Source organism: Carettochelys insculpta, chromosome 12, assembly GCF_033958435.1.
Source record: "Carettochelys insculpta isolate YL-2023 chromosome 12, ASM3395843v1, whole genome shotgun sequence".
NCBI lineage: Eukaryota > Metazoa > Chordata > Testudines > Carettochelyidae > Carettochelys > Carettochelys insculpta.
Window position 1 is genome coordinate 2532778 of NC_134148.1, and position 16728 is coordinate 2549505.

The following is a 16728-nucleotide window of genomic DNA, read 5'->3' on the forward strand; positions in this document are numbered from 1 at the left end:
CCAATGCCCCATCCAGGCCAGGCTCTTCCTGTGGAGCCCGCTTGACACCTGTCTCTGCCCGGAAAGGCCTCCCTTCACCAGCCAGGCACGTGTGAGCCCCGGCAGCAAGGTTCCCTCAAGCCAAGGAAAGAGAGGAGAGGGCGCTCCTCATTAGCTGTAAGCAGAGGAAGTGGGACTGTGCTCTCCTATTCTTTCATCCCTGCGGATTAGTGATGGAGTAAACTCCCCATAAGGGAAGCACCTTCCTGACTCCTCCTGCCGCTGGTTGGCTCATGCCCTGGGGCACAAGGGCTCATCTCTAGGAGCGAGTGAGACCTGGCTCTCCCATTGCTGGCCGCAATCTCACCCCACTGTGACCCAGTTGCTGTGAGAAGGGAAGAATATTAGCACAATTGTGTCCCTTTCTAGTCCTTTTATGAGTGCGCCGAAGTTCTTGGCCTCTGTGAAATCCTGCAGCAGTAAGTTCCACTGGCTAATTCACCATTCTGTGAAAAATTATGGCTTTCTATCAGTTTGAAATGTGTAAATATGTGGTCCTTCCATTTCATCAGAGAGCCATCTCTTCTTGTATTATGGAAAGAGGAATTAGAAGCACTCAGTTCACACTTCTCTGTGCCATTCATCGTTTTCTGCACCGCAGTCATGTCCCCGTCTGCATCAACAGCCTTGAGATGTAATCCTTCTTTTCAACATGGAGTGAGGTTCAGACCTCCTGGGCACCTAAGGCTTGATTATTTCTGACCAACAAAGATTTATGGCTAAGGCCACACAGTCCATAGGAGCCCAGAGTAAGAGATTTAGGCCAAGGTTTTCAAAAATAGGAGCCTACCACTTCTAAAGCCATGTTCAGGTTCCTAAATAAGGGGTCTGATTTTAAAAAGTGCTGAGTACCTGGCAGCTACCACCAGGGCTCCCTCTAATTTTTTCTACCCATGGTCAGGACAAATTTTGTTATGTGCACCAAAGCATGAGCGGATGTACACCACCAATAGGAATACATGCTACTGGTTTTGGCAGCGCCTGAATCTCTCCTGGAAATCCACCCAAGAGCTCAGCTTACAGGGAACACTGGCTACCCCTGAAGTCAATAGCTGGTCAGCACCTTTGAAAGTCAGGCCATTTATTTAGGTGTCTGACAGTTGATCCTATTTTTTTTTTGAAAATGTCAGCTTAGGTCCTCAGTTCACACACACAACGGGATCAAACATAGGGAAGGAGAGACTGGGCACAGGGATCCCTACCAGCATGCCACTTGAGTAGCCCTCAGGAGAGATTCCAATGCCAGCCAGCTGAGTAGCAGAGTGCCTGCAGCTAGGTGCCTCAGTGCACATGTGCCTCAGTGCACATAAAAATGAGTCTGCACATGCATAAAAAACCCCACCCCTGGATGGAAAAGATCAGAGGGAGCAATGACAGTGAGAAATAATGGCTGAAACACTGCTCTGGGATTGATGAGGTTGGATATCTAGTCCTGACTCTTCCAGGGGCCTGCTGGGTAAGTCACGCCACTGCCCCATGCCTCAGTTTCCCCAGCTGTAAAGTGGAGATACTGATGTTGTTTCCCCCCTTTGTGAAGCACGTTGAGATCTAGTGATGAAAAGGGTTATGTGACAGGCAGGTATAATTATTGCTCAAGCATGCTGCTTTAAAAATAATAATGCCAAAAGGCTTTTTGTCCATTGGTACATTTATCCACATCTTCCGGATGGGGAAGAGGAAGGGACTCACCCAAGGTCACACCAGCAAGCCACAGGCAAAATGAGGACTAAATCCCAGCCTCCTGAGTCTCAATTCAGGTCTGTGTCACTTTCCTTTCTCTAATTAAGAAACATAGGCTGCCCTGGGCTGGGGAGTGACTCATGCCGGCTCTTAGCTGAGCCTATGAGAAAAAATAACTCATTTCTTCTGGCTCTCATGTCTCTGTGATATTCAGAGCGCTCAGCCCAACAGCCAGGTAGTGAATATGCTGAATCCAGCTGTCTGCTATTGCTGGGCGTGCTGCATTACTCAGTGAGGCATGTGAATTATTTCCAGCTCAGGGAAAAGGCAACATGACCTTAGAACCAGAGCAGACCTGGTTCTAAGGTCACCAGAGGCTGTACCTCTGCAAACCCATCCTTTGAGCCTGCTGGTCAGAAGCACATTTTTGTTGATAGCAGCCATGATCAGGGCTAGCTTAGCCACTTGCAGGACCTAGGTCAAGAGGATACTGGGGGATGCTTTTGGGGACCCCCTTAGTGTCAGTAACACCGGGCCCAATCCCCTGTCTTTAGTCTTTGGCGAATCCTCAGGGGCAGTTTCTAAATCTTGGCTCTTTGTAGCCCTGCTGTAAGTGCTGTGGGGAGGGAATCAGGCCAGGCCTTGGGGCCTCGAGGGGTCATTTGTCTTGCTTAGGTATCAAGCTCACTGTCTTTAGCCAGCAGCTTTCCAGCTGGGGTCTCAGTGCTAACAACAAAGCTCCTCGGGCGCTGGGGCCCTCAGTACAAAAGAGGAAGGATGAACTGAACAACTGGGGACTGTAACAATGGGGAACAAAAAGCTCTTTGTTCCTAGCGCCTCTCTGCAGGGGCTTCCAGCTGGGGTGCAGGGCGGCCTCGCCCCAGGCGAGCACATGGGGGAAGGTCCTGTCCCGTTCAGAGGGGCTGTGGCGTGGCGGGGTAGGGTAACTGGGCCCCACCCAGGCCCAGTGGGAGCCCTCTGTGGGGGCGCCTTGATGGAGCTCTCTCTTAGCTAGAGCACCCCCCTCCCCATAAGAGATGCTGGGGCTGCATAGGAGGCTAAGAGGACCGGGCCCTTTAAGAGGTGTTACAGCGTGGGCGGGGGCGAGGGGGAGCGGGCTGCAGATGCCTTAGGCGCTCCCCCACGGAGGGGGTGGTAAAGGGGGCGCGGCTCCTTTAAGAGGCGGTACTGCTCCGCGGGGCGGGGGGGTAAGTACAGCCGCCGCTTCCGCGTCACTCGCCGGCGGCGTGCTCGGCCCCTCGGCGCCTCCCCATTGGCTCGCCACCCGCGTGCGGCCGCACTGCCCTCGCCCTCCGCAGCTTGTGCCTCCGCTGGTGAAAAGAGTCCGGGCGCTCCGCCTCCTCGCGCGGGCCTGGGGCCGGCGGCGGAGGGATCCGCGGGGAGGGGCGGCTTCGCCTTGAGGAGCGGCGGGCGCGTGGCGGGCGCAGAGGCACCGAGGTTCTCAGCGAGGACGGACGCGGGAGGCGCTGCCGGTAACGGGGGCGGTTCGGTTCGGTTCGGTTCGGTTCCCGCCCGGGGCCGGCGCTGAGGGAGCGGGGAGGGTCTGAGCACCCCCCGGCCGGGGCACGTGCGCGGGGCGGGCGGGGGCGCGGCGCGGCGCCGCGCCACGCGGGCAGCACAAAGAGCTGGGCGGAAGCTGCCGGTAACGCTCCCGCTGGGCGGGCGGGAGTCGCGTGGCTCGGTGCCCCGCCCCCTTCCCCCGCGGGCGGCTGAGGGCCGCAGCGGCTCCCCAGGGGCGCATCGCCGGGGCCCCCGCTGGCCAGGCCGGCGAGGCGGGGGTCGTGCGGCCCTGCCCGCAGAGGCGGGCCCAGCGGGGGGCGATGAGCGCTGCCAAGGGCCGTTCCAGCTCCTGCCGCGTGCCGGGGCCGGGGCCGGGGCCGTGTTGCGGCCGGGCAGGGGGCGGGCTCCGCTGCTAGCGCTGTGAGCCGCGTGTAAGAGCCTGGCAGGCTCCAGGGTCGCTAATGCTGAAATTCACCCCGGCTTTCCCTTGCACCGCGCCGGCAGGAGCGACCTGGTGGTCTTCCCCCGGTGCCCCATGAGCGTGGGGGTGAGGCGTGACTGGTCCCCCTGTTCCTCCGCAGCGGAGCTGTTCGGCATCGTATTATAACAGTAGCAGAGATGGGGAAGCCCCCCCCCCCCCCACCTCGCTGGGTCTGTTGGTCCCACCTGCCTGGTCAGAGTCAGTGGTGGGCTAATGTGATGAGTCATGTTACTGCAGCGCCATGCGGGGGTGCCGGTGTCCGAGGCTGTTCGGTGAGGTGGGAGTGCTGGTACCACTCTTGCTAACACCCCTTGTGGGGGGAAGACACACAAGCACCCCGGTAGCGTTTTAAAGACAAACAAAATAACTTATTAGGTGACGAGCTTTTGTAGGCCAGACCCACTTCAGACCGTAGCCATACCGGAACAGACTCAATAGTTAAGCCACAGAGAACCAAACATAGTAATCGAGGCTGAGAAATCAGAGCAGGGGGTAGAGGGGGGGAGTCAAGAATTAGATAAAACCAAGTATGCAAAAGAGCCCCTATAATAAGCTAGAAAATTCCCATCCTGGTTCAAACTAAGTGTTATGTTAATGTGTTGAATTTGAATATGAGTCCAACAGCTTCTCTTTCCAAACTGCTGTGAAAATTCCTCTTCAGTAAACCGTAAACTTTCAGGCTATTAACAGAATGGCCCACTCCATTAAAGTAGTGGCTGACAGGTTTGTGAATTGGGAGTGTTTTTATGTCTGTTTTGTTCCCATTAACTGTTTGTATAAGAGAGTTTGAAGTCTGTCCCCTTCCCCCTTCTGCTCTCTGATTTGCTCACCTTGATTATATTCTGATTTCTCAACCTTGATTATTATGTCTGGTTCTCTGTGGCTTAAATATTGAGTCTGTTCTGGTATGGCTATGGCCTGAAGAAGGGTTTGTCTCGCAAAAGCTCATAGCCTAAAAAATTATTTTATTAGTCTTTAAAGTGCTACTAGACTGCTTTTTATTTTGATAGTATATAGACTAGCATGGCTATCTCTGTTACTGTCCCTTATGGTAGGGTGTGAGACTGCAGCTTTGGAGATGGATGCATAGTGCAGAAGAATGTAAAAGATTTGACTGTGCTTACAGCTGCTAACAGTTCTGGATTGAATCTGCCACTTTTTCCTCATGTGTAAGATTAAACTCAGGTGCAAGTATCCCTCAAAAGAGGGAATTAGACACCCTGCTTGGTGGCATTCCTTAAACAGGATTTCGATATTGATACATTTGAAACTCTTGAGTGCTGAACTTTAATGTGCTGTATCTTCAAGGTAGAATTAGTTAAAATTCTACAACATGTATTGCTTTGTTTCAGATTAATACCTGACACCTCTGGAAAACACTTCTTGGTGTGGTTTAGATAAGTGGGTTTTCTTAAGTGACCAGTAGAGCCATTGCTGCAGGTAGAAATGTGTGTATGTATAACTGAAAATAGCGAGCAGTGACCACGCTTTTTTCAATTACTTATGCATCTTATGGAAGGAAGATGAATGATCCAACCTGGATGATATGACAGTGAAACAGTTACTCAAGGGGTTAAATGTAGCTTGCTTAATTGCTAATTCTGGGTGCAGCTCTGTGCTGAAGAATTTGCAGACAAGCTTGGATTCAGAGTAGCTGGGTAGTTCAGTTTAGCATTTTGAGGTGCTGTGGGTCAGTCTGGGAGTAGACTGAATCAAATTGAAAAGGGAGTATAATACACAATTTCTTTCCTTCTTGCTCTCCTGTCCCCCCCCCCCAATTCATTGTCCGCGTCCTAAATTATGCTTGCTTCAGTATATGGCTCAATCAGCTTGTTGGCTTGCATGGGTAAATGAAGGCCCCTTTTGAGCTCTGCTGTTTTATGTTCATAAACATGTCCAGTATATGTTGATAGTCCTCTGTACTTCACTAAAGACTATAAAAACTTTTGAAATGCACTTGAACCATCCCTTAGTGTCAGATTTGTATGAATGGTGCTTTTGTTACCAGTGGAAACTTCATTGCTGTCATCTCAAATTAATAAAAGTAGAGCAGACTTTTTAAATGGTCATGACTCCTGCATCTCAGTTACTTGGGGTTGGGACATAGTGTAACAGAAAATACAGCTTATGTTTGTATCGTGTAACCAGTTCAAAGTGCTGTACAATCTAATACCTGTTTTCTGACTCACCTCATTTCTTGATGTTCATATAAACTGCACTCATGTCTTTTTAGTTCTATTACCGAAACCTAGGAAGACTATTATAACTTAATCCGGTTTCAGGAACCTTAGACTTGTATTTGGTTACGTACGACCATACATCAAGGGAAATTGAAGTGCCGTTTGCCCCTTGAAATAAAGAGCTCTTGTAATCGGGCCTGGCCACTCTCCTTTCTTCCTGTTCCTCTAAGGCTTTCCTTCCCCAAAATAGTCTGGGCCACACTGGGGTTATCAAGATAATCTTTCATTAGAGAACTGGGAAAATTTAGAAAGGTTCTAACATGGTTGGAGAACAGAACTGCGCATGGGACACTGTGCATCCTGAGGCTAACCTTAAAAGTTCTTATTGTTGTGGCTAAAGAATTGCATTGTACTCAATATTTTCCAGTGGAAAAGATAAACATACTGTGAAATAATACTATAGGTGAGGCTGAATGTTTGTGTGCCAAATTCAGAAGTATCCTTGAAATCTACAAGCTCTTTTGAAAAGCTGCAGTAAATAAGGCAGCCAGTTTATGCTGTTGCATTGTCTCAATGCTGCAGTCAGTCCAACACAAGGATGCAGTTAGCCTGCATCTGTGCCTCTATGCCTGGGTAGAAGTTAAACTGTGGATTGCCTAGTCAGTATGCAAATAAGACCTGCTGCTCGCAGGGTAGAAAAGGACAATCTTGATTACGTAAAATCCAAAGCTGAATCTCATTTTGCTGAATCTGTAGGGAAGTGGAGTCAGGACAAATCATGTGGTTCTCTTTCCTGTCGTCAGGCTTTGGACAGCAGTCTAGCAGCCTGTTTCTATTCCTAGGAGAGGCTGTAGTCCCACCTCCTTTGGAAAAACAGCAGAGCTTAGCTGCAGTGGGGTGTGATGGATAGCACGTAGGAAGAAATAAGACTGCAGTAGCAGCTAACAGCCACTACTGGCTGCTGTGGGCAGAAATGCCTTATCTAGTGCAGCACACAACTGAGGTATCTAAAAACCCAGCTAGGGCTCAGGTCTGCTCTGCCAAAGAATCTGTGCTGTTTGTCCTTTGAAAGACGTTACTGTTCTTGTTTGATAACCTAGGAAAGTGAACCCTCGGATTTTCTGAAAGTCTGCTTAAGGGTTGCTTTGGTAACACATGCATTACAGGTTGTGTGGATGACATGTCTGCATTAGGACTGCTGTTATCTTTGGAGATGTCCATTGCTATCAGTATCAATTTAACTCTTTAATCAGACCTGAAGTGAGCTTGATATTCAGCTCTTTCATCTCAGTGGGCCACAACATTATCCTGGGAGAAACTGTCCTAATTAAGGCCCAGCTTTGCTACCTGCGCTTGCATGCCCAGAACTTGCAGGCTGTGCCAGTTGAATCCTAGCAGTGCTTTGACTGGCTGCAGAGGGAGCACAGAGCTCACAGGCAGCATTGTGTGCAGTCAGCATCCACCTCACTTCACGTGCCCTTGCTTTTATGTTCATGTCACTTTAGTAATATCAGTAAGGAAGAAAACTACCTGGGCAGAAACCAGTGGACAGTGGGAACCCAGTGGACAGTGAGGAACAAAGTGTCCCATGGGCCACATACAGAACTCCAGAGGGCTGCAAGTCGTTGGCTACCCACCCACTGAACTAGGTCGTAGATTAATCTGATGCCTAATCCGTTGTCATCCAGGAAAAGTGCTGATGTCAGTCCAGTTAATTTGGCCTCTGAAAATCAGCAAAGCATTAGAACTAGCTGTCAGTTTCTGACGCTACTGGTTTAGAGATGGCAATTTGCCAGTAGTTGGTGTTCTGAATCAGTTGGGTGAAGCAGAAATTTCCAGGTGGTCCTGAATCATCTGCAGTATCTGTCAAGCTGTTTGGGGTGTCTCATGACTGAGTGCTGGCCTCAGGGTAGAATGTCAGAAAGTAGTACAGACACCAAAATGATGGTGTGATCTGTAATTAGATTTGACCAACCCACTAACAAAAATATGAACTCCTGGCTCACTCTTGCATCTTACCATAATCACAATCCCCATGTGTACTCCAGCCTGTCTTGCCACACAGTCAAGCTGGATTTAGTGGTAAATGATCACTTATGTTTAAGATTGCAAACTTTCAGATTGCTCCCTGTCACTTTTCTGTAGATCAATTTATATCTCAGGTCTCACACCAGAGACAATACTGCAGCCAATAGAGAACCTGCTGCAGAAAGTTATACAGCACAAGTTACAGCTATTTGGTCATATTTGCAGAATGAACGACTAACAAAAAATCAAGACCCTGTTATGTGGTATAAAGGACAGCTCGAATAGGAGAGGCAGAACCCCACAGAGAATGGGTAGACTGGTGCGGAGTTAGTCTACAGAAACTAAATCACTCCACACTGGACAAAGAGAGCTTGACACCTGGAATCTCTGCTCTTGTTTCCCAGCTCTAGCCATTAGAGTCCAAACAGCAGACAACCTTTTCTTTTTACTAACATCTTTATGTGCCCTTTCCCAAAATTCAAACTGATCAGGGCTCCTGCACACAACTTCATGGGTGGATGGGCAAACAGCAAAGCTTTTTTTATCCTACAATAGCCCATTTAGTCGTGATGGACCTTAATGGGTAGAGGAGCTGCTCTTCCTGCTTAGCCTCACAAATTCACAGCCAGCATTTTTACATTTACAAAACAAAATTTATGTATTTTGTAGCATGGGATACAGGCATTACAAAGTAAGTAACATGCAGCAGCTTACAAGCATCTTTTTAGAAATCTAATACTTGTCATGAGCAATTCTAACATACAGGTGAACTGGTCTAATTTCCAGGTATGAATTTGAAATCTGTAGTCACAACAAAAGGTGGCACAAGACTTAACAATATCTGACAAGACACTGCAGTATCTCAGACACTCCATTCTGGTGGCTGTACAGGGCCATCCTTTGCAAAAACGGTAGGGCAGTGGAACAGTATTTTCTGCTTATCAGAAAGAGTTGCCAGACCTTTACTTACAAACCTAGTTCTGGCATTTGTGTTGTAACAAAATTCCAACCTGCATTGGGATGTGGGTACAATTGCTTAAAATCTAGGAACCCCTTTTAATCTAAACTTGATTAGTAGATTCTAGCATGAAATGTTGGTGGTAAAGTCCCCTTTCTCCAGGGACTGGTTTCTGAACAGAGTAACTCCTCTCAGTTTCAGACTTCCTTTCCTTACTATTCTCATACCAGTCCTGAGTCATACAGGCTGTACAAGAACAACTCAGCATGACTGACTAGCTTTTGATATGAATACATTTATTCTCAGGGCTAGTAGGAGACCCATTGGACTTGGTTCATTCCAAGAATCTTCAGAAGCAGCAAAACTAGAATTCACTGCATGAGTTGTCATGTTGCCTTTTTTTGCTCTTATAGGCCTAAGAGTGTATTTAAAACACACATTCCTACTGCTCTGAGTGTTGGAGGTAGCTACCTAAGTAACTTTCTTCCATGCCTGCATGCTTGTGTTCATGTTGTGGGAAACACCAGTGAGTTAAACATAAGAGTAACCAAGTGCAAAATTTTAGATAACCAACTTCCCTCTTTCAACAGCTGTATGAGCTGAGACAATGAAGATTTTAGTCAGGAGATTAACCAATAGGTGTATCTTTTTGGCAACAGAGTGGATGAGTGCATGTGGGAAGGAAGTCACATAATCTATGTGCAGAGGAGGTATGGTCTCTGATCCTAGACCAATCACTGAGAGCTTGTTGGCAGGTCACAGTGCTGGTTGGCATGCACTTAACTTCAAATAAGCTGCTTCTTCCTATTCTTTCTTCCTGGCCTTGTTGAACTTTAGTTGTGGGCTTCTTCAAAGAAAGGAGTGCATTGGCTTCTGTCTTCTAGACTGTGGTTGTGCCAGAGTACTAGTGACGAATCCACTTCTACAATCAATATCTGTTCTGTCTCCCTCATTGTGCTGATTAGGGTTTGGTTTTTATGGGGTTTTTTTTCCCCTTACTCTCTCCTACTTTCCACTTCAGCTTCTAGGTTTAGCTAGCTGAAGAGCAATGTGCCAGATCAAAATGTACTAACTGTTTCCTTCTGTTGGAAGAAATTGGTGTAAGCTTTAGCAGTCCTGGAAGATGGCTGTCCTTCTGTATCCTTGCCCATCCAGTCACTTTAGTTTTGATGTTGCAAACAGAAGCAGCTGAGCTCTGCCTTCTTCTACCTGCTTGGATACTTGCAGCATCCGCACAAGAGGTTAAACTTTTCACTCTTGCATATCCAAGGCCAGTCTCCATGTTAATATCAAAAGGAACATACTAATTTTAAACAAACACCTAAAGACGGTTCAGATGTGTAAGTGCGTCTTGCCAGACACGTGAGGGTTGGGTTCTTTTACAAATCTGGGATTTACTAGCCTTGTGTCCAATGAATTGTCTGACTTCCTATTCTTAAGTAAGGTATTCATTGCTTTGAGCTAGTCATGCCATCTGTCTTGCAAAAATTTCTAAAATGTAAAATGCCAAACTGCACTCAAATCTTGGCCTGCAGCAGAGTTCAGTGAATGTTTCATAGAAAAGCAGTATAGTTAGAAGTTGGGATGTACAAAACCATAGAGCCCAGTGTTGCAAAACTAAATCCACAGGCAGGAAAGTCCACTTTTTATGTTGTTGCTGATGCATTTCTTTCTGCCTCCAGCTTCCCTGCCCTAGAAAGAGCAAGATCACAGTGCCTATAGTCATTATTTCTGACTTGAGTTGCTTTAGAAAAATAATTGTCGTTAAGATTCTGGCTTCATGTGAAACTCTTCTAAAAACCTATAATAGCCTTCTCGCCAGAAAAATTCTACAGTCACCTCCAAATTGGGGTAGTTAGTAAATGACTATTAGGGTTTTTTCCATGAGATACTGACTGCATTTAACACAACCTTTTCTTTGGGGGGGGTGGGGGAGAGGCTTATGACTCAGTAATAACCTGGTACTCAGTAGACTGCCAGTTTCCATCTCAGTTGCTCATCCTTCAGGTTTTTTAACGGCTTCGTGCTGGTTCCAGAATCATCATGCATTTGGATTGTCCATGCTACATATTTTGACTTACTGGTGCTAATAGGCATGGGGAGAACTTTCACAGCTGCAGTTCCTCCTTCATTTATGATGTCTGCTATGCTGCTCCCCAAGGTACTCACAGGCTTACACTATACAAGATGATACTTAATATAAAGGGTTTGCTTTTTGGAGGTTTGCACTTGATGGCTGGCTGTGGAATGATATTTGGGAGTGAGCTAGTGTTAGACTAGCTGAGACTTGACTGCTCCCTTCTGCAAAATCAGTTTTCTTGGTTCAAAGAACTGCTCCCTCTCCTGAAGTTATTTCCTAGTTTAAAGTCAGGCCAACCGCTAGGAAATAATTCAAACAAATTATCAGAGGATTAAAAGTAGCCAAATTTGTTGAAGGATCTGGTAATCTGACATTTGGTGTTCATGTGTGAGGTGTCCTTTTCAGGGAACAATTTTTTTATATCTAGAAAATTTGCATAAGAATGGCAGTGATTAATATGAAGGAGTTAATGTCTCCTTTTGTGTTACCTCTTCATGCCATGGGAAAAAAATTAAGCTCCATATGCTGGAATAGTCCTGTACCTTAACTGAACCTTTCCATGCTTCTAATATGGGCAGACTTTCCTGTACCTTCATTTCTACCTTCCTATGGGGTAGAATAAAAATACTTGCCAAGCTATACTGAGGTTTTTAGGAGCCTGTGTCATTGCTGTAAGTCTCCCTATCATGCTGAGCAGGCAGTGAGTCAGAGCTGCTTTGCCAGAGAAGCTGCACGTAGATGCTGAGAAATCGAAAGACCTAACTGGCAGAGCTGGTGAGGGAGGAGCTAAGCTTCCTGACTGAAGCCTCTTAAACATGTGCTCTCAACGTCGATGCTTACCCTGTGGTCCTACCACCAGGTGTTCTCTCTTCTGTGAAGGGCTGTAGATGTAGTCATAATGCCAATTTCAGGTGGTTTTTATGTTCATGTTATCCAAACCTTAATTACTGCCAGTTGGTAATCTAAATCTCTAAACCTCCACGTCTGACAATGAATGTCTTGACATATCTTAAGTACGGCTAACACTAGCACTTGACTGTTACTTAACTTTGTAACAAGCCCTATTACACTGAGTACTGGTCTTATAGTGGTTTCTACCTGCTTCTTCCCAACCTCCTTGATGTAGGATTAGTTCAGGTTGCTGCTATAAATTCCAGATATAGGGGGAAACTTAGAAATTTGTATTGATAGAGGCAGTGGTTCTGAATCTCTGAAGCAAGATGATAAAGATGGAATAGTTTAGTCTCAAATTTAGCAGTAACATTTTTACCTCTGCGAAAGTGAATTGTCAGAATTGACTGGCAGGCCTGTCTTTGCAGAAAGGCTGATCATAATGGGCTTGTCCTTCGTTAAGTGAGCATGCTATGCTCGCCATGTTTTCTGTCTATGTAAAGTGGGGACCCTGCATCCAACCAATTTCAGCACTTCAGGGAATGCTGTGGGCATCAGTGGCCGGAACTCTGATTTTGGAGCACATGGGGGACTCAGGAATGCCTGTCACCTTTTCAGCACAGCCGCAGGCAGCTCAGGAGTAGCGTACAGGCTAAACTGGTGGTTGGTACCTGCGAATGCTTCCTAGGGTGATACTGCTGCTCGTCCTTCCAGTAGAACATTCGGTGCCTTCACACAGTTTACCAAAGAGAATAGTTATGGGAATGAGGCAAACCAGAACAAAGAGGGTCGACATTAACGAGTCCCTGCTGTTACAGGGTGCAGAAGGCACAGCACGCAACCCCTTTCGGAGAGGAAGGATGAGGGCAGTTACGGGAAGTCCTCCCAGAGAGGGAGGTGAGAGTGGTACCCACGAATTTCTGGGATGGAAGGTGGGGAGACCCTGGAGTGGGCACTAAGTTCAGCCAGCAGAAGCTATAGTGACACCCCACCCCATGCCTGTCCTCCCAGCAATGGATTTTATAAAGACTGATGGCCTAACTGGAGCTGGGACTACACTCGCTGCGGAAGATCGGATGCTTACATTCGCTCTTTTGGGGGTGCTGTTTCTTGCATGCATAAAACTGCATGATCCAGGGTGAATGTTGATCCCAAGACTTTGAGTGACATGGTATTAAGGAAGGTGGGTGGCAGAAGTGCTCCCACTGACCTTCTGCCATGAAGACAGGCGCGGAAGTAGATGGCTGCAAAGTTGGGTGTTTTGGTACACAGTTGACATACCAAAAATTGCATGGGAGCCATTGATTTTCCACGTAAGTCATAGAATCATAGAATACTAGAACTGGAAGGGACCTCAAGAGGTCATCAAGTCCCGTTCCCTGCCCCCTTGGCAGGACCAGACACCATCTAGATCATCCTTGATAGGTGTTTGTCTAACCTGCTCTTAAATATCTCCAGCGATAGAGATTGTACAACTGCCCTAGGCAACTTATTCCAGTGTTTAACCACCTTGACAGTTAGGCAGTTTTTCCTAATGTCTAATCTAAACCTCCTTTGCTGCAGTTTAAGACCATTGCTCCTTCTTCTATCCTCATAGGCCAAGGAGAACAATTTTTTTCTCCCTCCTCCTTGTAACCCTCTTTGAGGTACTTCAAAACCACTATCATGTACCCTCTAAGTCTTCTCTTCTAAACTAAAGTGTAGACACAGGTGGCAGAGGTAGACTAGTGAGCATAGTACATGGCTACAGTGGCTTTATTTTACTTCTGCGCTGTGGTTCCTAGATTTCCAAGGCCAGAAGGGACCTTTTTGATCTCCTGTATAGTGCAGGCCATGGAACTTCCCCAGAATAATTCCTAGAGCTGGAAATTTCTTTCAGAAAAGCTCCAGTTTTTATTTAAAAGTTGTTAGTGATGGAGAATCCGCACAATCTTTGGTAAATTAGGCACAAAATTTACTTAAAATTTGAATTAACATCTGTCTGTTTTTGTTGATGGTCAGCATCTAGTCCTTGGACCATATTATACTTTTTTCTAAGATTGCAGAGCCCACTGATAAATGCTTGTTCTCCATATAATACTGTAATCAAGTCAACTCATACCTTTCACTTTAATGTAACTAGATTGAGGTCTCTGGGCCTATCACTGTAGGGCATTTTCTAATTCTTCAGTCATTCTCTTGGCACATCTCTGAACCCTCTCCAATTTATCAACCTATTTCTTGAATTGTGGGCTCCAGAGCTGGATGTAGTATTCCAGCAGGACTCTTCCTCAGTATCAGATACTGAGGTAAAATAACATCTCTAATCCTACTTGAGATTATTCTCTTTATGCACCCCCAGAATCTCACTAGCTCTTAGTCATGGCTTCTCACTGGGATTTTGGGTTCAGATGATTCTTGTCTTCACACTCTTCTCCCCCCACCACCCCCAGCCACGCATACAGTGACACCTCAGTTTTCGGATCACTACTTCCCAGGGTAGAATTCCCCAGGTATGGCCTGTGTTCTTTGTTTCTAAATGGGCACATTTATATTGGCCTTGTTAAAATGCCCATATTTGCTTGTACACTAGCAAGTGGTCTTGTTTGCTGTGAATTGGTGATCTGTCCACTTCCTTATTTATCTCTCTCCCAATTCTTGTGTCCTCCCCAGAATTTCAGTGACTTTATTGGCTTCCAGGTCACTAACTGGCATAGAAGTGAAAACTAATCCCTTCAAGCTCCCAGTAGCAGCACGTGTTGGATGACTATTGCTCTCATATAGCTGTGTGTTTGAGACCTATTAACCAGGTTTTACCCATTTAATGTCTGCAATATTTTTAAAATCAAGATGTCGCAGAAGGAATTTTCTTAGGCTGCATATGAGTTTAGTGGGGGTGGGAAGGTGTTGAAATGCCTGCAGTTTTTCTCTTAATGCTTATGATCAGTTGTAACCTATTTTCTGGCAGTGTTCACTGAGCCAAACAAGCTAAGTGACACTCCACCAGTACTGTGTGCAATAAACCCTCCTGCTTGCTTCATACAGTGTCCAGAGTGTGTTCCAATATTCAGGTATGGTCAGACTCCCTTGTGTAACAAGCAAATGTTGCTTGGCCTGATTATCGTGGAACACTGGAGTTGGATACCTCTCCCTTAGGCCTTGCCTACATGGTGCTGCAGTCTAGGCTCTTGGGGTTTGACTTGTCAGTCACTCCAGCTACCCCAGGTGGACCCTGCTGGCGGGAACAAAAAAACATACCTAGTGCATGTTGATGTAATCCACAGGACTACAACCCATGGTGGTGGTACTTTGGTTCCTGCCAGCAGTCTACATGGGGCAATTGAAGTGCTTTAGAATTCACACCCCTGCTCTACTGTGAGGCCATATAAATGAGCCCTTAAACAGTCTCACTTTGTACTAAGCAAAGTTGGTTCCTGGTCCTAACAAGGTATTCTTTAGTCCTTTGAACCAGATTGGTTAGGGGCTTCCCTCGGGCCAGTGTGTTATATTAGTACATCAGCAAATCCATACACTGTAGAATGGAATGTGTATAGCTCACGCAGAGTTGCTTACTGAGTTTTTATAAACTTCAGCCATTTAAATCCTTAGCGTATGAAGGACTAAGACCTGCAGAAGAGAAGCAGCTATCTAGGTTTCCCTGTCAGTCTAAAATCTCTCTTCCCTTTTTCACAGGTAGAGAGAGTTCCAGCAGCCATGTCTAAGCACCATGATGCGTTCATCCAGACTCAGCAGCTGCATGCTGCCATGGCTGACACTTTTCTGGAGCATATGTGCCGGCTGGACATAGATTCAGAGCCCATCACAGCACGAAACACTGGCATCATCTGCACTATTGGTGAGTAGTTCCGAGTGTGGAAAGGGGAAATGGCAGTTGTCTCCTACTAGCATAAAATTTGAGAACTTTCCAAAGCTTACGTGGCTCACTCTCCCAATCTTCGAGAACGTTGTGAAGTGCAAATAGTTATCTCCTTGTCTCGAAGATGGAGCGCTAGGTTAAATTCATGGGTATTGTGACTCTACCCTCTTGTCCAAATTGCACGAATTCAGAAATAAGACTGATTCGCCAGTAACACCCTATGTAGCTTGGAGCAAGATAAATTTTTCTGGGCCTCAGTCTTCCTGAATGCTGCACGATGATAGTTAAAGCAAGTAAAAGATGAGTGTTTTAATGACTCACAATTGACATCTAGGCATTTGAATCTGTTTTACGGAGCAAAATGCTCTTCAGTGAAGGTTGTTCTAGCAATTTCAGCCAGTTTGCTTTTCAGCATATTGCACTCCCTTCCCCTCAGATCTCAAATGGCAGGTTGAAAACGCAGTAGTGAAGATCTAGTGTTTGTGCAGCAGACTTTAAGTGACAAGAAGCTGGGGTTGAGGAATCCTTAATACTTGGGAATTGCATTTAACTGTTACAAGAGCCCTTAGCTGGAGTGCAGTCACACGAGGTAACCTGCAAAGACTGTTACAGACATTGATAGAGCTAGTGTGAGCGCATACATGCAATTTCCAGAGAGCAGGGAGACATGTTGCTTCATTAGGTAGTCAAGTCCTTAGACTAGCTCTGGGCATATTGTCTGCACCGCCACCCACCCAGTCCCTTCCTACCTTGCGCAATAGCCCACAAACCTGGAACAGTTTCTGATTTTGCTATCTTTGCCTTAAAGGTTTGTAACAAAGTTGATCGATTGATAGTAATGCTGTGGTTTCTTCTGTCAACCTTCTAGGCCCAGCCTCCCGCTCAGTGGAAAAGCTGAAAGAAATGATTAAATCGGGAATGAATATTGCCCGTCTCAACTTCTCTCATGGAACTCATGAGGTAAGGACCGAATCTGAATAAACGCTTTCCTGACTTCAGCAAAAGTGCTGTCTT

The 16728-nt window shown here is 46.4% G+C and overlaps 1 protein-coding gene across 2 annotated transcripts in view; it reads left to right on the top strand.

Moving 5' to 3' along the window:
- The first annotated feature begins 3058 nt into the window (after positions 1-3058).
- The window catches only part of PKM (pyruvate kinase M1/2), a 34816-nt gene continuing 21146 nt past the window's right edge, over positions 3059-16728 (top strand). The window contains exons 1-3 of one of the 2 annotated variants that reach the window (XM_075007363.1): positions 3059-3212; positions 15531-15693; positions 16583-16674. In XM_075007363.1, the coding sequence (XP_074863464.1) occupies positions 15552-15693; positions 16583-16674 (234 nt within the window). In that variant the 5' untranslated portion in view covers positions 3059-3212; positions 15531-15551. The remainder of the gene's footprint in view (positions 3213-15530; positions 15694-16582; positions 16675-16728) is intronic. The other variant, XM_075007362.1, reaches the window with a different exon arrangement.